The 20,788-nt window shown below is 37.9% G+C and overlaps 1 protein-coding gene and 2 long non-coding RNA genes across 6 annotated transcripts; 1 reads left to right on the forward strand and 2 right to left on the reverse strand.

The window, feature by feature from the left end:
• The first annotated feature begins 259 nt into the window (after positions 1–259).
• LOC105429651 (synaptic vesicle glycoprotein 2B) lies at positions 260–15,271 on the forward strand. Of its 4 annotated transcripts, XR_968120.2 has the most exons (13): positions 260–1,396; positions 6,254–6,539; positions 7,831–7,978; positions 8,039–8,219; positions 8,340–8,661; positions 8,752–8,907; positions 8,985–9,073; positions 9,155–9,319; positions 9,417–9,536; positions 9,615–9,835; positions 9,922–10,084; positions 10,176–10,647; positions 10,767–15,271. XR_968120.2 is itself a non-coding variant. In XM_011642776.2 (12 exons), exons 2-12 carry the CDS (start codon positions 6,270–6,272, stop codon positions 10,354–10,356), a joined length of 2,016 nt encoding a protein of 671 aa, XP_011641078.2. In that variant the 5' UTR covers positions 260–1,396; positions 6,254–6,269; the 3' UTR covers positions 10,357–15,271. The 4 variants fall into 4 exon arrangements, 3 of the variants coding, with proteins under 3 accessions (XP_011641078.2, XP_011641079.2, XP_011641080.1); XM_011642776.2 differs by having other exon boundaries at positions 10,176–15,271; XM_011642777.3 differs by lacking the exon at positions 260–1,396 and adding an exon at positions 2,662–3,463 and having other exon boundaries at positions 10,176–15,271.
• Positions 4,741–6,254, reverse strand: LOC105429652 (uncharacterized). The gene is made up of 2 exons (XR_016139417.1): positions 5,224–6,254; positions 4,741–5,152 (listed from the first exon to the last, which is right to left on the reverse strand). It is a non-coding gene; the product is annotated as an uncharacterized LOC105429652 (long non-coding RNA).
• LOC148936863 (uncharacterized) lies at positions 15,220–19,792 on the reverse strand. Its single transcript, XR_016139418.1, has 2 exons — positions 19,043–19,792; positions 15,220–16,746 (listed from the first exon to the last, which is right to left on the reverse strand). It is a non-coding gene; the product is annotated as an uncharacterized LOC148936863 (long non-coding RNA).
• Positions 19,793–20,788: the final 996 nt, after the last annotated feature.

Raw genomic sequence — 20,788 nt, forward strand, 5'->3', positions numbered from 1 at the left:
TCCACAAATATATGAAACTGCCTTTCTTATTAAATACACAATTTTCAGGAGTATATTGCTTATCTTTTTTCAACGGTAGTTAGAAATATTATACAACTCTACAAAGTACTCTATCGTTTGTGAAGCCTCTTCGAGAGTTTAGGAATCATCTCGTTAATAATTATCAGGCTAGTGATTCGCAGGGGGAAACGGTGGCGCGCGCGGGGCGAAGGCGCTACCGACGACTCGCGTCGGGCGTCGCGACGCAAATCGATACGCGGCGCAGGCGGCGTGTCGACGGCGGTCTTTGCGGCGGCAGTGTGTTTGCCTCGTCATCACGAAAATGTCACCGGGCCGTGTGTTTTTCACGGGTTGCCGCCGGGAGCGATCGGTACGCCCGCCATGCCCGTGGCGTGCTGTCGCGATATAGAGATCGCGCGAGATAAGCTCGCGCGCTTCCGATCGTTTCCGACGTCGAAGTCCCGCGATTCCTCTCCCATTCGGAAAGGCGCGTCGCGAGCAATCTCACCGCGTTCTTCCGCGCGGCACCGCCTCCCGCTCCGCCGAGAATCGATCCCCGACGAGAGAACGCGACGCAGCGAAACGTGGCAGGACGAGGCGAGCTCCGGACGTGGTGATGTTCCTTGCGTCCTTCGCATCCAAAAGGAGCAGCGAGAAGAGTCCGTTACATTCCGCGTGCATTCGTAACGAGGTCGCTGACGCGACCGAGTGTGACGGTGGTGATCGCCTCGCGGAAGGCGCTCGACGACGGTGCTGAAAAAAATCATCGACGGGAAGGGAGATCCCATTTGTTTCCAAAAGATAGAGACGCGATCGCATTCCTCTATGCTCTTTTAAACATATCCCTCGTATTTTCCGAACATCCGTATCATCCGTTATGTAAATAACGGGAGGGAGATTAAACCTCCCGACGAGGAGTCAAAGTTTGCTGGAGTGGGACGGGTCACCCTTTCGTCCATCCGTCCGCCCGTGCGAAATCGCGCCGTGGATGTTACGTAAAATTTATTCGATTGCATTCGCACTTGCGCTGCCGCTGACTCGTGCCGCGAGAACTCTGTGACGGACGATCGACGGCAAGTGCGCTGACTGTGTTGGCGAGGTGTGCTGCTGAATAAAACACCACTATTATTTCAACCCTCGAACTTCAAGCGCTCGAACTTTCTCCCCCCCCCCCCCTCTCTCTCTCTCTCTCTCTCTCTCTCTCTCTCTCTCTCTTCATTGTGTCGAATCGGTGGCCGATACTCTCGATCGATAACCCGGTGATCCACGAAAATTAATCGACGAGAATTGGCGCGAACGACTTTCTCCATTCTCATCGGTGAAATCGGTGCAAACGGGAGAAACGGCATTATCGTCGGGAAGGTGCAGTATTTCACGGCGACTCTCTATCAACCAGGTGGGTGATTTATATGCGGCATGATAAGAACGCCGTGATAAGCGGCTCTAATGACTTAATTCACGCCCGATCGCGACGACATGCATACGCATCTATTTCTCCCGATTGCGCTTTATATATACCTATCTCTTCACGCGGCTTTTTTTGCAAAGGTCTCTTTTATCTGCAAAGCCCAAACAAATAAAGTGGCGCGCGAAAAGATAAGCCGACCTTGACGAGAGTTTGACTAATTGAAAGCCCAGAAGAACAAGAAATGTTATATTGGATTCGGAAAGTTCTCTCGCTGTTCCATTAATATCAATATAGATTAATCTTGATTGAATTTATTTTTCATTCTTTTCCTAAGAATTGGAGAAAATACAAAATATACAAAATACAAAATACAAAAGAAAAATATAAGTTAATCGGGATTAAAATTAATAGATAATAAAAATGAACACATATATCTATTTCTATCAACGTGGATTAATTTTAATTCAGATTTAATGTATTCTTTATCTTTCTCTAATGACGTTGAATTAAAAAAAAATAAAAAGTAAATTACATTGAGATTAAAGTTGATCTACATTGGTAAAAATGTCCTATCCCATTTTATTTTAAATAATTAAATATTTGTAAATCACGCAATAAATCAGTCAACCAAGCACTAAAGAAGGAAATATTTCGTAAAAATTGTAGAGTTTTGAAGGGATCACATAATTATGATATCGTTTCATGCACAAATGATACAATTATTAAGATTTAAAAAATTTTTTTAATCAATTTTTGTTACATAATATAATGATTGCTCTAGTTATTCTAGATGTAAAAATTTAAAGGTAAAAATTAAGGTATAAAAATATTAAGGATACAAATCAAAAAGTCAGTAATTTACGAGATATTTTATACTTCATTCATTTTTGACATAAAATATCTCAAACTATTCATTTTTTGATAATCGTATGTTAATATTTTTTGTGCATAAAATAATGAGATGAATCAAATGACGCGAAGAAGATACATAATTGTTTTAAAAAAGTTTGCAATTAGCAATATGAACATTTTTTTTTAATGACGATATGCTTTCTCCACATTAATCGATTTGTGCACAAAAGTATTAAAATATGATTATCAAAAAATAAATTTACGAGATATTTTAAAATTTTTTAACACTTTAAAATCACCTGAGATTTGATCTTTGTAACCAAACTAGTACACACTTGTACTTAAAACGAAATACATATATATTCAAAGTTTGACAAGCAAGATAGAAATTTTTAATACAGCCCAGTGTTTTGAAGGCAAGGGTCTTGGTTATAAGCAGATTTTTGCTAATTCCGATCTCGTTTCCCGTTAATGAGCGTTGTTAATTATAGCGGAAAGAACCGAATTATTATTAATTTACGCAGACACATGCAGACCAGTTCCGCGCGATAATCGCACGAAGCGAAGATGAACTCTCGCGGCCGGGTCCAAGAATAAAGCTTTATAAATCGCGTGTCGCGCTTCCCTCCGCGGTACGCGACGCGTCGCGTCGCGTCGTCATTTGGCTCGTATTCGTCGCTCGCACTTATCTATGCGTATCGTGTTAGTCCCACGTGCGGCGCATATGTGTTGGCAGTGCAAAATACGGTCGAATACGGGCGATAATGAGCACGCAATCGTACATTCGCAATCATTACCCGGACGACCGCGCGTTACCAGAGATAGACATCGAGACATCACGCGCCGTCACGCATTAATTAGCTGTCGGATATTATTTTTCTCGCCTCATCGACGCCGAGCGAGATAAATCAGCTTGTTTAAGTATAAATTGAAATGTCGTTTCTCGCATCTCGGCGTGACGTTTTGATTGAAATTAAAATTGCTACCTGGATTCCTCCAAGGCAAAGGTCTCTTCGAAGGTTGTCGCTCGTGTAATGTGAAAAAGAAAAAAAATAAAATATCGCGTGTGTGCAATTGCGTGATTTGTTTCCCAGGCGAATTTCTGGCATGAGATTCGGAGCCAGTCTCTCTTTAGCAAAAAACGCAGGATGTCATTCGTCATTCGTCGAGACTTGCCCAATTTGTAACGTCATCTTTTAACAAGTTGGTATTTTAAATGAGATTTCACTCTATCGAGATGAAGCAGACGGTGCAAGTTTTGTTATTTGCGCGACAAACTTCATTAGAAATCTAAAAGAAGAAGACGTATCTAAAAGATGTATCTTATGTAAGAAAAAAAAATCTATTTAAAAATTATCTGTTTATAACAGATATAAAATTTTCAAAGTAATTAGTCTAATATTTCATTATTGAAAAAACAGATTTTTCTAGAAATATGCTTCTTTAAAAAAAAAGCCAAAATTCCAAAATTAATCTGAAAAAATAAATGTAAAATTAAAATAATTATAGTCAAGTGTTTTATTACTTGAAGAAAGAGATTTCGAAAAACTCTATCTGTAAAAAACTAATTCAAAAATTAATTGAAAATTAGATATGAATGTGATTAAGCTCAACATGCAACAGAAACTTAACACATCTAAAAAAAAGTATATATATTCAGAGAAATATTCTTACATCTCCCGGTCTAAGAATCGCCGGAGATAAGAATATTTCTTCTATAAAAGGCGCTTTTGGAGTAAAGGCGGGTAAAGACAAAACGCTAGTGCCTGCCGATAGTGACGGCCGCTACAGTGTGCGGCGTGGCGCGGTCGCGTTTCAAAAATAACTAACGGCGAGAAAATAGAGGACTGCGAAAACTGCGAGTCGCCGCGCGGCCGTGATTGTCGGCGACATTGGCGGTCGCGAGGTGACGTGACACGTGCACGTGCATACATGCGGCGCACGCACGCACACACACACACGACGTGTTCATGTGTGCGCATATGTATATACCACGTGTTCCGGAAAGTGTATACACAGGTCTACGCGCGTTATGGAACCATATAATCGGTTTCGGATCGATAAATCGCATACATGTGCGGTCGCGCCCGTATACAAAGCGCCGATGCGTTTCACGAAATGTAAAGCACACCATCCGCGGAAAGTTGGCGGAAATCGAATCACGTTATGACGTGTTAACGTGCGCGTGCGTCCGGGAGGACCGGCATTATCTTTCGCGAGGGTCAAAGAGTAATTTTAACGCCTTTTTTGCGATCGTTGATGTAGCACCGTCTTTTTGTTCTTCACAGCTGGGAACCGTTGACGTAATACCGCACCTTTTCACGAGAGATAAAGCTGATAAGGGCGAGCATTAGTCGCTCCACGGCCAATAAAACGTTAACAAAGGTCTTCCCGCAACATGCATTATTTTTTTACCACAATTTTATATACTACTTTGCGTCTTAGATTATACTTTGTAACTTTAAAGAAGCTCCATTACATATCTCGCAGATTTCAAATCTTTTATTACATATCACATTTCATAATCTTTCTATAATGTTAGAATTTTCATCAAGCTCTATACACGTACTGAAAGTCATATAACGTTCGATGCAGGTCGAACGTAAATTAGTATGTAAAGACACGCGAAAGAGAAAACCTACGCGCATTGTCGACGGGTCTTGCATCAATTGCGGGAATTAGTCAGCCTTGGTAGGACGCGCGACCTCCGCGTGTTTCGGGCTTGCAAACGTTGAATTATAGCCACGAAAGTAAATGTAAACGCACGCGAAAACTGCTCCAGCTATTTCGTTCGTGACTGATGGCTGATGGCGAGTAAGACCAACGGTAACATTGCAAATCCGCCGTAAAATGCATGAATCAAATGGAGGAATCATGTCGGGAACAAATCATCTATAAAAGAAAAAGACGCGTAATAAATTGCCGTCATAAAATTGTCTACAGAGATAAAATGTTTTTCGTACGTTAACTTTGTGCAGGAGCTGCGATTACTTTTGCGATATGTAAATGCAATACAAATTTCTCTTTCGCAAATTTCTCTCAATTTCTCCTGAATATGCAAATCATTCGTTTATCGCATTGTTTATCGCCGGTTATCCGCCAGTATGAAATAAAGTCGCGAATGTTGAATATTTCACTTGTCGCTATGACGTATGTCGAACAGAATATCGTACAGAATGAACCTTGGTCAGTGAACCGCGCTTATAGTCGAAGACGTGACGCATGCCTTTCCAAACACGTGTAACGTGCGATAAACCTTAGAATACCGCGATACGTAGTACAGGTGTCGTCTAGTCTTACAATTAGTCTATGTATTGTTCGACATCGTCAAGATTTTTTTTTTAGCAACGCTTGATCCAATAAGATAAAAGAATCATAACTATATAATAATTATTAAATATATCTTCTCCGGGGTCGTTTTTCACGCTCCGCTCGGGACGCAAAGTCACCCGTTTAATGTAGTATCGTCAGTGAAATGAAGCGTCGCGAAAGCAAATAAAATTGCAAGGACGGCCGCGAAAGTCGAGATGACGCGCGACGGTTAGATACCTCACCCATACAATCTCTGTGCCTCCATCGTGGAAAATTAGCTTACTCTCGGCAAATTGCTCTCGCCTCGATTCTCATTTCGTCCTCTTTTCGACTTCCGGCTTTGTCTCCTAAATGTCAATATTGACTCAGCGCTCCCGCCTTTATCTCGGCTCGCTCATTTTATCTTATCTACACTAGCGTAGAACAAGAAAGGCAGAGCCCTATCTCTCTGCCATCGTTGTAGACACTGCGATTTCAAGTTCAGTCCGCCATAAGAGCATCCGGAATTGAATTGGCTGGGACACGTTAGCCGTTTATCCTAAGAGACGCGGGACGTGTAATTATCGCGAGCGTGCAATACCGGTAGGATAGAGGATCCCATCGTCGTCAGACGAGGATGAGATTAACGAGATATTCGCCTCGTCCGGCTCATTGTCTCGTTATCCATAATCTCATTTCCAGATGGTTTCTGGCAGTGATGCCCTCATCGGAGGAGGAAAGCCAGTGGCTCGTTGGCAGCGGGGGCGGTCTCGCATCCTCCGGCGGCAGCGCGACGAAAACAGGGGCTGGCGAGCGTGGGGCGAGCACTAGGTCCGGTCTCTACACCGAGGAGATGACGACGCAGCCGGCGAGCGTCGCCACCGCCGGCGTCAACTCGGCCTCGGCCGACTCCGCGGAGCACGATCTCATCGACTCCACCGCGGACGCGACTCTTCTGGCGCAGTTTCACGAGGACGCCATCAAACAGGTGAGGCTTCACCCCCTTCACGGAAATCCCAATTCAGAAGAGTTTGCCTCCGCTTTCTTTCAAATCCAAGACCGATCTTTCGCGCAATTTCTACAAATTAACATTAGACTGCTATCTGAAATCAATCTTTATTAATCCTCTGTGATCTGGATCTTTCTTGATACAAGTGAAATTTCAATGTACAACCGTACAATATAAATCTTGCAATATTGTAACAATGCAGCAATCTTGCTGCAAAATTTATACTGTGTCGAAAATTCTTCTTCTCCTTTCGAAATAAAGAAATTCCTGTCAAACAAAAACTTTAACATTTGAGTTTTAAAGAAATTATTTTTTATAATATAATAGGAATATTTAAAAAATAATCCTGAATTTTTTCAAATTTTTTTTGAAAATCTAAAATAATAAAAAAATTTGAGTTGGACGAAAAGATTCAGATTGCAGATGGAAGATTGTCACGACTTCGAATTAACCGCTTTTGGACTCACACAAACTCGATACACGAAAATAAATTACCTACTCTATTAGGTGGAATAAATTGTGATAACACAAATTCTCAAATAATTAAAATAGCGTTATCTCTTTATTCTAAATTTACGCGGTAAGTCATTTCGAACGCGATTAACTTGGCGAACGGCAATCGTATCCCGTATCGATCGTACCGATCGGATTCGAGAATCGCCATTGTCGCGACTGTCGATTGTCGCGAGCTCGCGAGATGCGTACAAAGGCATCAAAAGCATCGCGGGATCGCGGGATGCTGGGCGGAACAAAAACATAACCTCGGCGAAATGGCGTCGTTCGCGGGCGAGATTTCGTCGGCTCCAAGTGAATGACTTCTGTTCTCGTGCCAGCGAACCGGAGCCTTTTTCTCTCCCTGACAAAATGGATGAAGCCCTGGATGAGTCGATCGTGAAGGCAAAATACGTACCGCGTCAAGTACCAGACTATTTGAAGGATTTCCCAGTAAATATTCTTTAGTTGACGTTACACTGCAGCTCGGAGCTCGCCGCGGAGCAAAGAAAGACGGATACACGTTTGAACAATAATTACTAAAATCGATATTTTTATCGTTAATCTGTTCATTCGTGTGTTAAAATAATGAAAAAAAAATCTCCTTTTTTGATTACAATAATTGAACTAAATGTTACATTTTATATGTTACGTTTGTTTTATATTTTATATTTTCTACTTGTGAGTATTTGACAAATGTTAATTTTATAATATTGCATTATTGCAATACAAAACTTTTTTGTATAAAAGTATTGACAGATGGAACGTAATGTTACAGGCTGGTGTCGGCTATTTCCAAATATTTGCGGCTTTCTGCACAGGTTTGAGTTTGGCGGCCGACACTGTTGAGTTTTTCGTTGTACCTTATATACTGCCAAGTGCAGAAGTTGAGCTTTGCATCGAAGACAATGAAAAAGGATGGCTCGGTGAGTTATTATGTTTTCTACAAAAATGTATCTTGTAATATTAAACAATGTGCTTTCTAGGAAATATTACCCTTGTCGGTCTTGCACTGGGTGGATTATTTTGGGGTGGTCTCGGTGACAGATTGGGAAGACGCAGAGCCCTTCTCTCAGCCATGTCTGTGCATGCTCTGTTCAGTGGCGTTGCAACGTTTATGCCCACTTATGGCACTTTTATGACGGCTAGATTTTGCTCAGCTCTTGGGTAACTATAATCTCTTCTATTCATTATCAATTTAAATACACGATTTTGTATTTCTGAGAACAAGAATTATCAATCGTGTTATCGTTATCATTTCATATTATTCAATTTGTTCTGTTACAGAGTGGGAGGAGCTGTACCACTGGCATTTGTATATCTCGCGGAATGCTGTCCACAATTAAGTAGAGGTCGTTGGACGGGTATACTAATGGCAGCGTGTGCACTCGGTGGCGTCTACGCAGCACTCTTAGCCTGGGCAGTGGTACCTACGACGGGAGAAATGGTTGTCTTAGAAAATAAGGAACACTTTAGCGCTTGGCATCGTTTCTTGTTATTATGTTGTCTGCCGGCGTTGTGCTCCACGATTGGTCTTATCTTCTTACCGGAAAGTCCAAGGTATCTCATAGAGGCCGGTCGAGATGTAGAGGCAATGATGGTTTATCAGGTAAAGAAATAAAAATGTATAACGTAAACGATAATAAACTTTGCTTCTTAATACCGAATGTTTATATGTCATGACAATTTAATGTCTTAGAGGATATATAAGAATAACGCCCGAAAAGGTGCAACAGGTGCCCAATATCAGCTCTCTGAACTTGAACTTCCCACTAAAAGACCTCGCGGCTTGGCGCCGCCATCTCCTAGTAATCACACTAGTGTTTTGGCAGACATAATATATTCGATCGAAATGGTAAATATTCCACCAAGATTAAACATTTGAGCATATCTTAAAAAACTTTAGGATTTAATATATTTCTTTACCCACAGTTCTGGAATTCTTTTCTCGAATTATTTGCAACGCCTCATTTACGCGTGACTTTAATCCTGTTAATTATATGGACCGCTGCTTCATTTAGGTAAGTTTTAATTTAATTTTTTAAATGATTATACCAATAGTTAAGGATTTCACAAATATATTTTGTTTATATTATATTCAGTCTTTACGGTCTTATGATATGGTGTCCCGAATATCTGAAGCTTTTGCGAGCAAAAGAATATGAAGCTGTCACTGAACACTTTTACACAGAAGATCACAATGGTACAACATTTACTGGTTCTTGGGAAAATCGTCAGTATAAAAACTGTACATTTTCGAACTGCAGGTATGGACACTATATTCACTTGATATATGAAAATGAAATCAGTGAGACTATGGATAATTATTTTCTTGTATTAACATGATTTCTAAATTCTTTGCAGATTTACTAAAATGGTATTCAGTCACGTTGATTTTGACAATTGTACCTTCCAATCGGTAGAATTTAGTAGTATTAAGTCTAGCAAAACCCATTTTAGAGACAGTATTATTGTATATTCGAAGTAAGCAACAAAGTTATACGATACGATATAAAAAATGTTTATCAATATAATTGGACATACATATATATTTTGTTACAGATTTGTTGACACAGATTTATCTGCACAAGTTTTCACCAGATGTAAATTGGAGAATAACACAGAGCTGAGTTTAAGTGGGCCCTGTCCGACTCTTGATTTGGATTATAACATTTATATTGAAGAGGCATTGCATGCTCACCTTGTTGCTCAATTGGCTTTTGTGCCTGCTGCCGCACTAGCGGGATTGGCGCTTACCGTTCTCCAACGGCCAAAATTAATTGGTCAGTAGTTGAAGAGTAGTTTCATTGAAAGTAGAGGAGATTTCAAAATATAACTTTAATTAACTGACTTGTTTTTTTGTAATCAGATCTCTCACTTTTCCTCTCTTCTGTTACTGCATTATCCCTGATATTCATTCGTCAAAACAGTTCGGCAATTCTTGGTTTCGAAGGTGGCTTTACAGCTCTTTTCGCTATTGGGTGGACATCATTAACTTTGGTGACAGTCGAGAGCTTCCCTACACACTTAAGGTAAAAACCTAAAAATCTCTATTAAGACTATAAAAAAAGAAGATGAAAATCATTTTAAAAGAAACTAGCATTTATTAATGTATTCCTATAGGTGCACCGGTTTTGGGCTTATAGCAGCGGCTATAAGAACATCAGGTCTGATAGGAACCACAACATATCAGACATTAGTGGGTGCGCCGTTAATTGCGCCTGCACTGTTGACTGCACTGGCATTATTGATCGCCAGCATTATAACTTTAAAATTGCCTCATACTCATACTGTCTTCTTGTAAACTTTTCATCGGTAGAAAAAAGTATTAGCAACACGTATCTGAAGATAAAAATTTATAGTTACATACGAAAACTGTATAGTACTTTGTTGTCTGACGATTGAATTCTCAAAAAGAATAATCTCAAATGTGAGATAAAAGAGGAAATATGCTATCATTTAATTCTTTATTCTTAGAATTATTCGATAAAAAAAATGATGTTCAAGACATGTCAATAATTTATTGATCAAAAAGAGAAAATTTTTTAGAAAATGAGACTTTGTACAAAGTGACATATCTTAAGTAATAACGAAGGTAAGCACTGTTGTCTTTTGGGAACACTTGCATATTTGAAACGCACAGAACATTCATAATTTGCTAATGCAGATATAGCTTGGAATTGGATCAAAATATATTTGTATCCTATTTTATAGAATGTGGTCGAATAACGCTATATGCGAATGATGCTAATATTTGAACGAAGCAAAATGGAAGATTTCAAGATTGGCTGACACAGATGTTTTTATGCGCAAAGTTATTCTGAAATTAATATAATTACTCTACTATCTTATCTTTGATGATATATTTACCGTTGTGCAAGTATTAAGCAAAGGACACACACACACACACACACACACACACACACACACATATGTGCAACTATTTTAATAAGGCTTACGCCATGAAACGTGTCAATTTTAATGAGGATGTGCAATCATCCGTAATGATATATGATATATATTAAGAAACATTAATTAGAGATATATCGGTAACGCAATTTGATATCTCAATTATTATTCCAGAGAGACATCACGCTTATAGAATAGCTGTTCTTTTGATCTATGGATTAAATAATACCGATACATAATGTGAAACTTGAATATAACTTTGAATATAGTTTGCGGAAGATACATATTCATTCAAATTTGATCACACCAGAAACTATAGTAATAAATATTTATTACATACAAATAAATTATAATAATATAATAATTTTATGTTTTGGTGAGAAGAGAAATGACAAGTTGGTTTCACGTGCGGAAAACATTCCCCTATGAAGGAAAAGTAATGGTATAGTCAGAGTACTTCCGCTTTTTGCCGATTTATTAACATGTACTACATCTGCTAATTAGACGCTAGAAGGCTGTTAATTCAACAAATAAAAAGTCGGGCAAGATTCATATAACATAAACGCTGCCGTGTGAAATCTCGATTCCTAAATAAAGACTTTTGAACGAGAAAAGATATGGAAGATATTCAGCTTTGCAACATAAAAACTCTAGAGATTATCATTTTTAACGTTAATCGTCTTCAAGCTTACGATAAATTACATGTATAAACATGTGTGCGTCTGACTTTCTATATAGTGACATGTATATTAAAATGTAGAACATTATTTTCTACAAGAGTTCACATGTCTTGACGTAAACATATGTAAAGTGTAATATCACTATAATCTACTTGAGAAAACTTTGCTAAAGTTTTATCATTGTTGGCAACAAACAATGAATGACATCGTCAAACTGGAATGAATGTAAAAAGAGTTCCTTGAGGAAGAAAGAGAGGCAACTTATCTTTAGGCAATAAGAATGTAAAAGAGTGCAATAAGAATGTAAGAGAGGGACGAGGATCATCGGAATTTAGAAGTTACACTTTACGAACGTTTTCGGGCATTTTATCAAGTTGGAGAAGATGTCGACAGAGAAATGAACTTAATAGAATAAATATTTATGCGTTCCATCACGGTTAGCGAATTTTTCATATCAGACTGTTGACGATCGATATATATTTATCCGTATACAAGAGATTAATATCCGGGCCGAGATTTATGGACATCATCGAAGAAAGAGAAATAGAAAAAGATCGTTACGTTACTAACGCATGAATGCCATTACACATTCCAATGATTGTCTCGAGAGGGAATGATTTCATCTTCTTTCGATGGAAATCCCAAAGGAAATCTTTCATTTCTGTTTAAGGAAATTATAATTAGTTGTAAACTTGATCATAAAGTCTGATGAGCTGTGTCGGTGCCGTTATTGCGACTATATCGATACATGCAACTATGAAACACGAGAATTACAATACGTTCGAGCAAAGAACTTTTATTCAAAATTTTAAGTATGTTTACGAAATTCATCATCAGGACATACGACGCTTCTATCAGCTTCTTTTCATATCGGAACTTAGTCAAAATGTAATATAATATTGAAGCAACACCGATGCCGGCACATATGCAACTCTATGTAATTAATTCTGCTACACCATTTAAGTCTATCATCATACCTATAGATATATTTATATACACGCGCGCGCTCACACACACACACACACACACACACACACACACACACACACACACACACGTACACATACACATATTACATTTTACTCGACATATCATATTTATGAGCAAGCACTCTAGATTTGTAGGCCTTAGTCGAATTATTGATTAGAAACACGTAGGAGAAATACGTAAAGCCGATCATGCGAGATGAGTAAAGTAGACTGATCAAAATTAGAGGATCTGCCGAGGCACTATTTTCCTAACTTACGTTAGAATTATGTTTAACCGATGTACAACGTATATACAATTTGTGTTTTACACGATGAGATTATCAACTGATTAAGTGATCGAAAGAGGATGCAATACTCGTACAATCTGGTCAAACATGCATTTTACTAATACTAAATATAATTACTCGCTGATTTTACTAATATTAAATATTTATTATTGTCATTATACCGAGAATATCGTATACATATCACGCTGGATTCAGACTGGAATTCACGATCAGTTGGTAATCCTTGTGTCCCTATGAGAGAGACTGCTTCTTATTGTTAAAGTTAAAAGGATTTAATTAGTTAAGATCTTTTAAGTAGCCGACGATTACGATATTGCAAGCGGCATCATAAAATATACCATTTCTAATTTAGAGTTTACGTTTGGTCACACATTCGACTGATCGCATAGTTTTTAATTCGTATACAGGAATAGAGACGATACTTTGAGATGAGATTTTTACGTGAGATTTGTAGGATATATAAGTGAGAGATAAAAATTTTTTAAAATTGTTATTACGAAATTCTTATATTTCGATATATCTTATATATTGGTACAATCCTTATATCGAACTTAATTACCAAAATTTATACAATTATTTTTGACAAATGTGAAATTACAACAATACATTAGGAGACATTACATTAATAAAATATGATCTTACTGAGACATTATGTTGGTCAAATTTAAAAAGAAAGATTTTAGTATACGATACGTTATCATTATTTCGTATACGATATACTTTACATATAATAAAATAAGAATTAATTCTGCATTCCTTTTCTTTTCGAATTTTCTCATTTAAATATCTCTGCGATTGTGTACAGTTTATATTAAAATTCCATTTTGCATAAATTATGTTTGAAAGCGATCAATAGACAAGCGTATTTTTCAACCATAGTCGAAATTTTAGAAGCACAAAACAATTTTTATATAATCGAAATTAATTTTGCATTTTTGACTGATTTGCTACGTAATCGTTTTAGCTGATGTTTGTAAATTATGCAATTTGCTATAACTTTGAAAAATATGTTTGTCCATGGCATTGACACGATAAAACATTGATTTTGACTCATTTGCTACGTAATCGTTTTAGCTGATGTTTGAAATTATGCAATTTGCTATAACTTTGAAAAATATGTTTGTCCATGGCATTGGCATGATAAAATATTGAGCTTTTGAAAATACTAAGAGATTTTTTAATAATCGTAATTTATTAAATTTTTTTGGCAACAGGCCATTTTATTTCGAAAAATAATCCAAGGAAGGGTATACATCATTTTAGAATATATCTTAAAAAAAATGTAGCATGTTACATCACATAGAAAAGCAGCAATTATTTATTTATATTATTAAATTCGAATTTAATGCGAGTTCTATTTACAATTATCCATTGGTTAACTCTTGTATATAGTTCTTATAGTAGTAACTATAGTATAATTTTAATGATGATCGAATATAATATCTATCTATCTCTATATATATATATATATATATATATATATCCTACGTATAAAGTGGCTATGTGTATATACATATACATACATACATACATACATACATATATATATATATATATATATATATATACTATATGCTATATATAGTATATATATATATACTATGTATAGTATATATACTATATATATAGTATATATACATATACTATACTGTGTGTGTGTGCGCGCGCGTGTGTGTGTGTGTCTACGTATATACATAGCCACTAATGAAATAGCACGTCGAAATCGTTTTGCTTGACGTGTCCGAAAAAATCGAGCAAAAACGAAATCGATAATTTCAAGTAATAATTTCGCCAGCAAGTCCAGCGCTCATGACTTTTATAAACTGTATAAATTATATCATTTTTCTGCGAAAAAGTAGATATTTTCTGCGTAAACGGGATATGATTTATAAATAAATCGAACGGCTGCAGAATTGCAAACATTTGAATATATATTATTATATCTAATATTATATGTAAATTTGTATGTATATATATATATATATATATATATATATATATATATATATATATAAGTATGTATATAGCGTGTCCGGCATCAGTCATATCACCTCTCGTGTGCTGGTAAAACTGAGTAGAAAAGTTCTCTATCATTTTGCAATTTTCGCGATAATTATTGAGTTATTAATTATTAAAAATCACCGTATTAACCCGGCAAATGCAAGCATACGGTAAGATACTCCCGCTCGGGGATCATCGTTGATAGATGCATGAGGAATTTATTTCAAACGGCTCGTGCTATTGCCGTTACCGAGAAGTGATATGACCGGTGCCGGATCCTGTATATGTATATGTATATGTATATATATATATATATATATATATATATATATATATATATATACATATATATATATATAAAACATATAATATTATATAATACACATATATATTCGATGAAAGAAAGACAGAGAAAAGCAGTACGACGATGCGCTTTGCTCGCAATGTACTTTCGAGCTACACATGTTTTTATCTCTTAGAAAGCTCTTAGAATCAAGTCCATGGATACATAATAGCGATCATTTTATAAATTCTATTCTTTCAAGATCGTTTGATGAAAAGATATCGAAATAAGATCGCAGGAATAAGAGAAATGTGTCGAAAAAATTGAAATTTTTGTGAATGGCATGTACTATGTATTTGCAAATAAATTTCGATTTTTTCGAAATTGATAGTATAGCGAATGGTTTTAGAAATTTGTATACACTTTGATCTCGACGTATAATTTTCGGTGGGGAATCACGATGGGGAAGTGTGAGTTGTGATGGTAAATCGATAAGATTCCGCTACGAAATGTACGAATGGCATTAATGAAAATTTTATTGAATCGAAAAACATCTATTCCTTTCCCTCCAATGTTTCGAGTAATCATTTATCTTAATTTCTGGGATATATTTTTATTACATTAACAAAGAAAAAAGAAATTATAATTTAAAATTTGATTCAAGAGTTTTCTATTTAGAGTTTTTATAATAAATGGTTTGTAATTATGTCAAAAATACTAAATTTTCAAATTGTTATTTACAGTATTTTAAATTTAATTTTTTTCTTACGATACGCCATTGATTAATAAATTTTATTGATCTTTAGCACATAATATATAGAACTAATTTATCGACGGAGAAGCGATTTATTTATTCAATAGTAGGTAATATAAAGTGTCGATAACACACATGACCGTAGGTATACAATCTTTACTTGAATATTTCTCTTTCACTTCTGACTGAAGATTACGAAATATGACACGATTTCGAATTACGAAAATGTAAATTATATTAAATTCTAACTATATATACATACATAACTATATATACATATATAATATAACATGATATAATCATATAACATAAATATTATAACATAAATATTTATTTAATATATTGTTTAAATGCGTGTGCAAATCTTCGGTAATCATATAATCTGTATTTTCACTCGCTCTCAATCATGCCTTATCACTTTAACAAATTCTTTTAGACTACGTAACGCCAATTAATTTACATTAAAATTCTTAGCGAATTCCAAGGCGACATCCCTTGAATTCGGTCTCGCCGAGTGCTAACCTTGAGCTTGATCTTGAAAGTACTCTCCCCCCACATCGTGGATCATGCGTCGGAGGATAATCCATATTGAACGAGCCCTGACCTAACCTATTCTAGGCTATGTCTCTGTCCTCCCATACAGACAAAGCCTAGGAGAGGCTAAATCAAGTCACTCAGTTCTCTTTCCTCTGAATCTTCTCTTCTCATCTCTTTTTTTTTGTCTTCGTCTGGTCCACTCTTTTTGCAGCCTCCTTCCCACGATAGTTTCCGCTTGCTTGTAGTTATCCTTACTATGTATAATAATCAAAATAAAATAATGCTTGAGTATATAACTTATATAGATAATTTTAATAAATCTAACTGCGCAGAGATTTTTAACATAAACGAGGAATTCTTTTACGCAATTTTCCGCCTTAATATTATTATCCAACATCGCAAATTAATAATTTCGAGTCACGCAGTTGTTATCATTCGTAGCATACGAGATTCGAAAATGAATTAGAATTTTGAAGAAAGTTCGCCAGAAAAAATCCGCCGTATGAAATCCATTACGTATTCCCTCAGTGTCTGTCACATTTAAATTGCAGAATTATATGTACATACATTACAAAGACAAACCTTGGTAACGAAGTAACTGGAATGAAAAATTATCAAATATCTTGAAGAGAATCTGAATGAAACACTTAAATATAATTAGACATTAGATATTATTAAATATAATTAAATTCCCCCTTCCCCCTTATTTCTATTATTAATCGATGCTAAAAAAAATATAATAATTGTTAGGATAGTTTAAATTAATTAAAATTCTTTACGTTTTTGTCGTTTTACTTTCAAACTGAAAAAGAATATAATTTCTTAAGTATTAATAGTTTACTAAACATTTAGCTTGACAGCATTGTAAAATAGAAGAGAGTTCGTTAGACATGCATAAAAGACGCTGAAGGAGAAAAGAAGATAGAGAAAATTACATAAAAAGGAGCATCGAAGAAATACATTTAACAGTATCGCGCGTATTTTTTTGCCAGGAGTCATTTTTACGGCAATGGTCCGGCACAAAGAAAGCGTGTCACGCCTAAAAATACGCGAGGCACACAGGCAGGTAGACGTGAAAAGGTCGTAGGGACAGAATATGGGAAGAAGAAAAAGGAGAGAAATAAACAAGAGTGGAATTGCACAAGAGACAACGATTTGGTATTCAAATCACCGGGCGGACGCGCGCCCACCTCCCTCCCCCCTCTCTCTCTCTCTCTCTCTCTCTCTCTCTCTCTCTCTTTTTCTTTCTCGCAGAGGACCTCTTCGTTTTTCGTAAATCCGACGTGCACTAAATATAACCAAAATATTCAGAGTGTGTGTGTGTGTGTGTGTGTGTGTGTGTGTGTGTGTGTGTGTGTGTGTATGGGTGAGTGGGTGGGTATGTATGTGTGTGTGTGTGTGTGTGGAATATAATATTACATAAAATACATGTGTGTAGATATGCGAATGACGCAGAAGTCTAAAAGACCGTCTGAGCCGAAAAGTCTGAGAGAAACGTGGGAGAAACCAGGTAAAACGAACACAAGAGAAATCGATGTTGACTCGCAATATTTATGTCGAACTTTGACAAATTATTTCTCCTAGGCATCTACTAGATAAGAGATAGATGTACAGGACACCACTCTTACTCTCGTTTTTATTTTATCTATTAATATTCGTTCCTTGTATTTTTTTGCTCCTCGTCCTATCTTCCTTCGCGTTATCGTATTCCTGAAAATTCTTCGAATATTCCCTCATACTTTCTAAAGTCGTCGTCGTTATATAAACGTCCGACTTATCCTCGGTTAAGTGCGTCCAAGGTCCCTTCTCCGCTACGATGGCTTCGCGATTGTATCGACATGTCGAAATGCCAGTTTGTAATTTGAAAGTGGGATGGAAGGAACCGTGTACAAGCGTACTCCTCACACATTCTGTGAATATGATTTTGAATATTTTTTTTTAATTGCGAACAGCCGACAGCTATCAGACGAAGATGGAAGAGCATCCGCCTGAATAAGCAAAATGCTACGTGCTCGATGCAGAAATTTTCGCAGTCGCAAACAACATATTAAATCGCCCAGAGGCAGCAATAATAATATCAGCTTCCTAGTCGTGATTTCGTTATCAGGACGCTGCGGTTTACGATCGCCGTTCGTCGATGACGAAAGTCCATCTTGCATTTACGTGATAATAATCCTTCGTGGTATATGTATACCATATACGCATACACATACATACACGCGACACGCACTCTCGAAGAGAATCCACTTAGCGACATAGAGGTAGATAGAGGTAAGGGTCAAAGAGAGGCGGGCACTGGATCGCACGGCGCGCCCGGAGAACCAACGCGTTGGGGAGACTTCGATGCCCGCACGTGCGATATCTCCTGTATCTCGGGCGACGGTGGTGGCGGCGGCGCGATTACGTAAACGGAAGCACTCCGGTGCGACGTGCACCCATTTCCGGGCGTCTCACTTTCCTCCCGGCGCCGTCCTCTCGTCACGCGCGAAAAATCCAAAAGAGGAGAGGGAGGAATGCGAGGAGGGAAATCGCGTTGCGATAAATTCTCACATTGTTTCGCCACTGCCTCACGTAATGACAAACGAAGAGCTCCTGCCCGTGGTACCACTCGCGGTGACTGCGGAAAAATCGTCGCGCGACCGCGCCGTCGGCGGCGCGATTACGAGCCGATCGCGAGATCGTGACTGACCCCCACCGCGACGATGACGACGGCGGCGGCGGCGGCGACGGTGGTCCCGCTGACGTCCTTGCGGAATCTTTCGTGACGATCTACCTTCTCTGGGAGAGCGCGGCGATGCCGCTCGCATTTTTTCTATCCATTTTTGTCACCTCATTCCTGCTCCCGCTCCGACTCCGATTATTCCAATCACCCCCGAATTATCACGTCGAACATCCCCGATAACAACAGAGTTAATTTACGCGCGTGAGCGTAAAGATGGAATCGTAAAAAAAGTGGCACGTACGCGGTGTGCCAGCGGTGTACGTGGCCAGCGTGCGTGTGTATCCAGCCGCGTAAGCGGAATACCCCGACGGTGACGAGGACGATGACGACGACGATGACGATGACACGTGCGGTATGCGCGACCCACCGGCGAGCCGCATGCGCACCCACGAACCACTAACCGCGGGAGGCTAAGGTGCGCGTTCGCTCGCTCGCTCGCTCGCTCACGAAGGATAATATATGTATCTTTATGCGTTAGCTACGTGAGAGAGCGGCGGGCGGTGGGCAACAGCAGCTAGCAGCAGCATCTTTGCCGTGGAGGGAACTCGAGGAGAAGGGAAGAGGTCGTATACTTCGCCCGTAAGAGCCGGTCTGCTTCTCTCTCCTTCGTTCTACACACCTCATCCTCTTATCCTCTCCTCCTCCTCCTCCTCCTCCTCCTTCTCCTCCTCTTCCTCCTCCTCCCCCTCCGTCTCGAATCGCGGATTCGAGGTGAGAGATCGGGCTCTCTCTGATGGTTTTTTGAACCACTTTCGGCCGACTTTTGCTCTCGCGAAATTAATCGAAACGTACACACGCAAGCAGACTATAACGCATTATAACGAGAAAGATTACACGTCGCGACGTCGCGAGAAACGAAGAGTACGCGGGAATCGTGGAGCTTTTAAGATATGCTCAGCTTCAGATCGTCCTCTCTATTTTTTTCTCCTCTTCAATGGGCGAATCAACGTAGCTTATATCGATGTTCATAGAATTTTGATGCTTTGCCATATGCTTAAGCGAATAAGGAATTAAATATAAAGGATTAAGAACAGAAAATTATTTTCGACAAAGGAACAGTAGTATGTATGCGGTAGTATGAAAATTTTAGAATTGTAAAATCAAGGTTATAGAGCCAATTAGGTATTGAAATAATTATTGTAGAGAAATCATGCGGATTAATCGCAAGTATTCTGAATAACAAACAAAGAGTGAGTTTAGACTTGGTCGACTCAGTTAATTTTCCATCTTTTACAGCGCTCCTTGATTATATATATATATATATATTGAAACATAGTTTCCCATATGAAATTTAATTTCTAATTCCCTACGTTTAATTCATTATTCCTTATTCTTCTTATTGCATTTGAATCTAAATTTTGATTTGTTTACGAGAAATTTAATTCTCTTGAATATAACAATGTCTACGGTCTGATAATTCACGCTTGAGCTGTATGCAGATTACCTTCCTGAATAATCTATATATTCGCGATATACGACGCAATATACGCACGATATACGCAACGTTTGCAGTGACTTTGCTTTTATTTCTGTTTTTGCTCATTCCTGCGAAGCGAAGTTTTACTTTTTTATCG

The sequence above is a fragment of the Pogonomyrmex barbatus genome, unplaced genomic scaffold, assembly GCF_055798465.1.
Source record: "Pogonomyrmex barbatus isolate J1 unplaced genomic scaffold, ASM5579846v1 scaffold2, whole genome shotgun sequence".
In the NCBI taxonomy this organism is placed as follows: Eukaryota; Metazoa; Arthropoda; class Insecta; order Hymenoptera; family Formicidae; genus Pogonomyrmex; species Pogonomyrmex barbatus.

Bases quoted from the DNA above. Each gene is read 5' to 3' on its own strand.
- LOC105429651 (XM_011642776.2), top strand. From the start codon at position 6,270: ATGCCCTCATCGGAGGAGGAAAGCCAGTGGCTCGTTGGCAGCGGGGGC. The intron at 6,540-7,830 runs GTGAGGCTTCAC...GTAATGTTACAG, and splicing joins ACGAGGACGCCATCAAACAG to GCTGGTGTCGGCTATTTCCA. The intron at 8,220-8,339 runs GTAACTATAATC...GTTCTGTTACAG, and splicing joins AGATTTTGCTCAGCTCTTGG to AGTGGGAGGAGCTGTACCAC.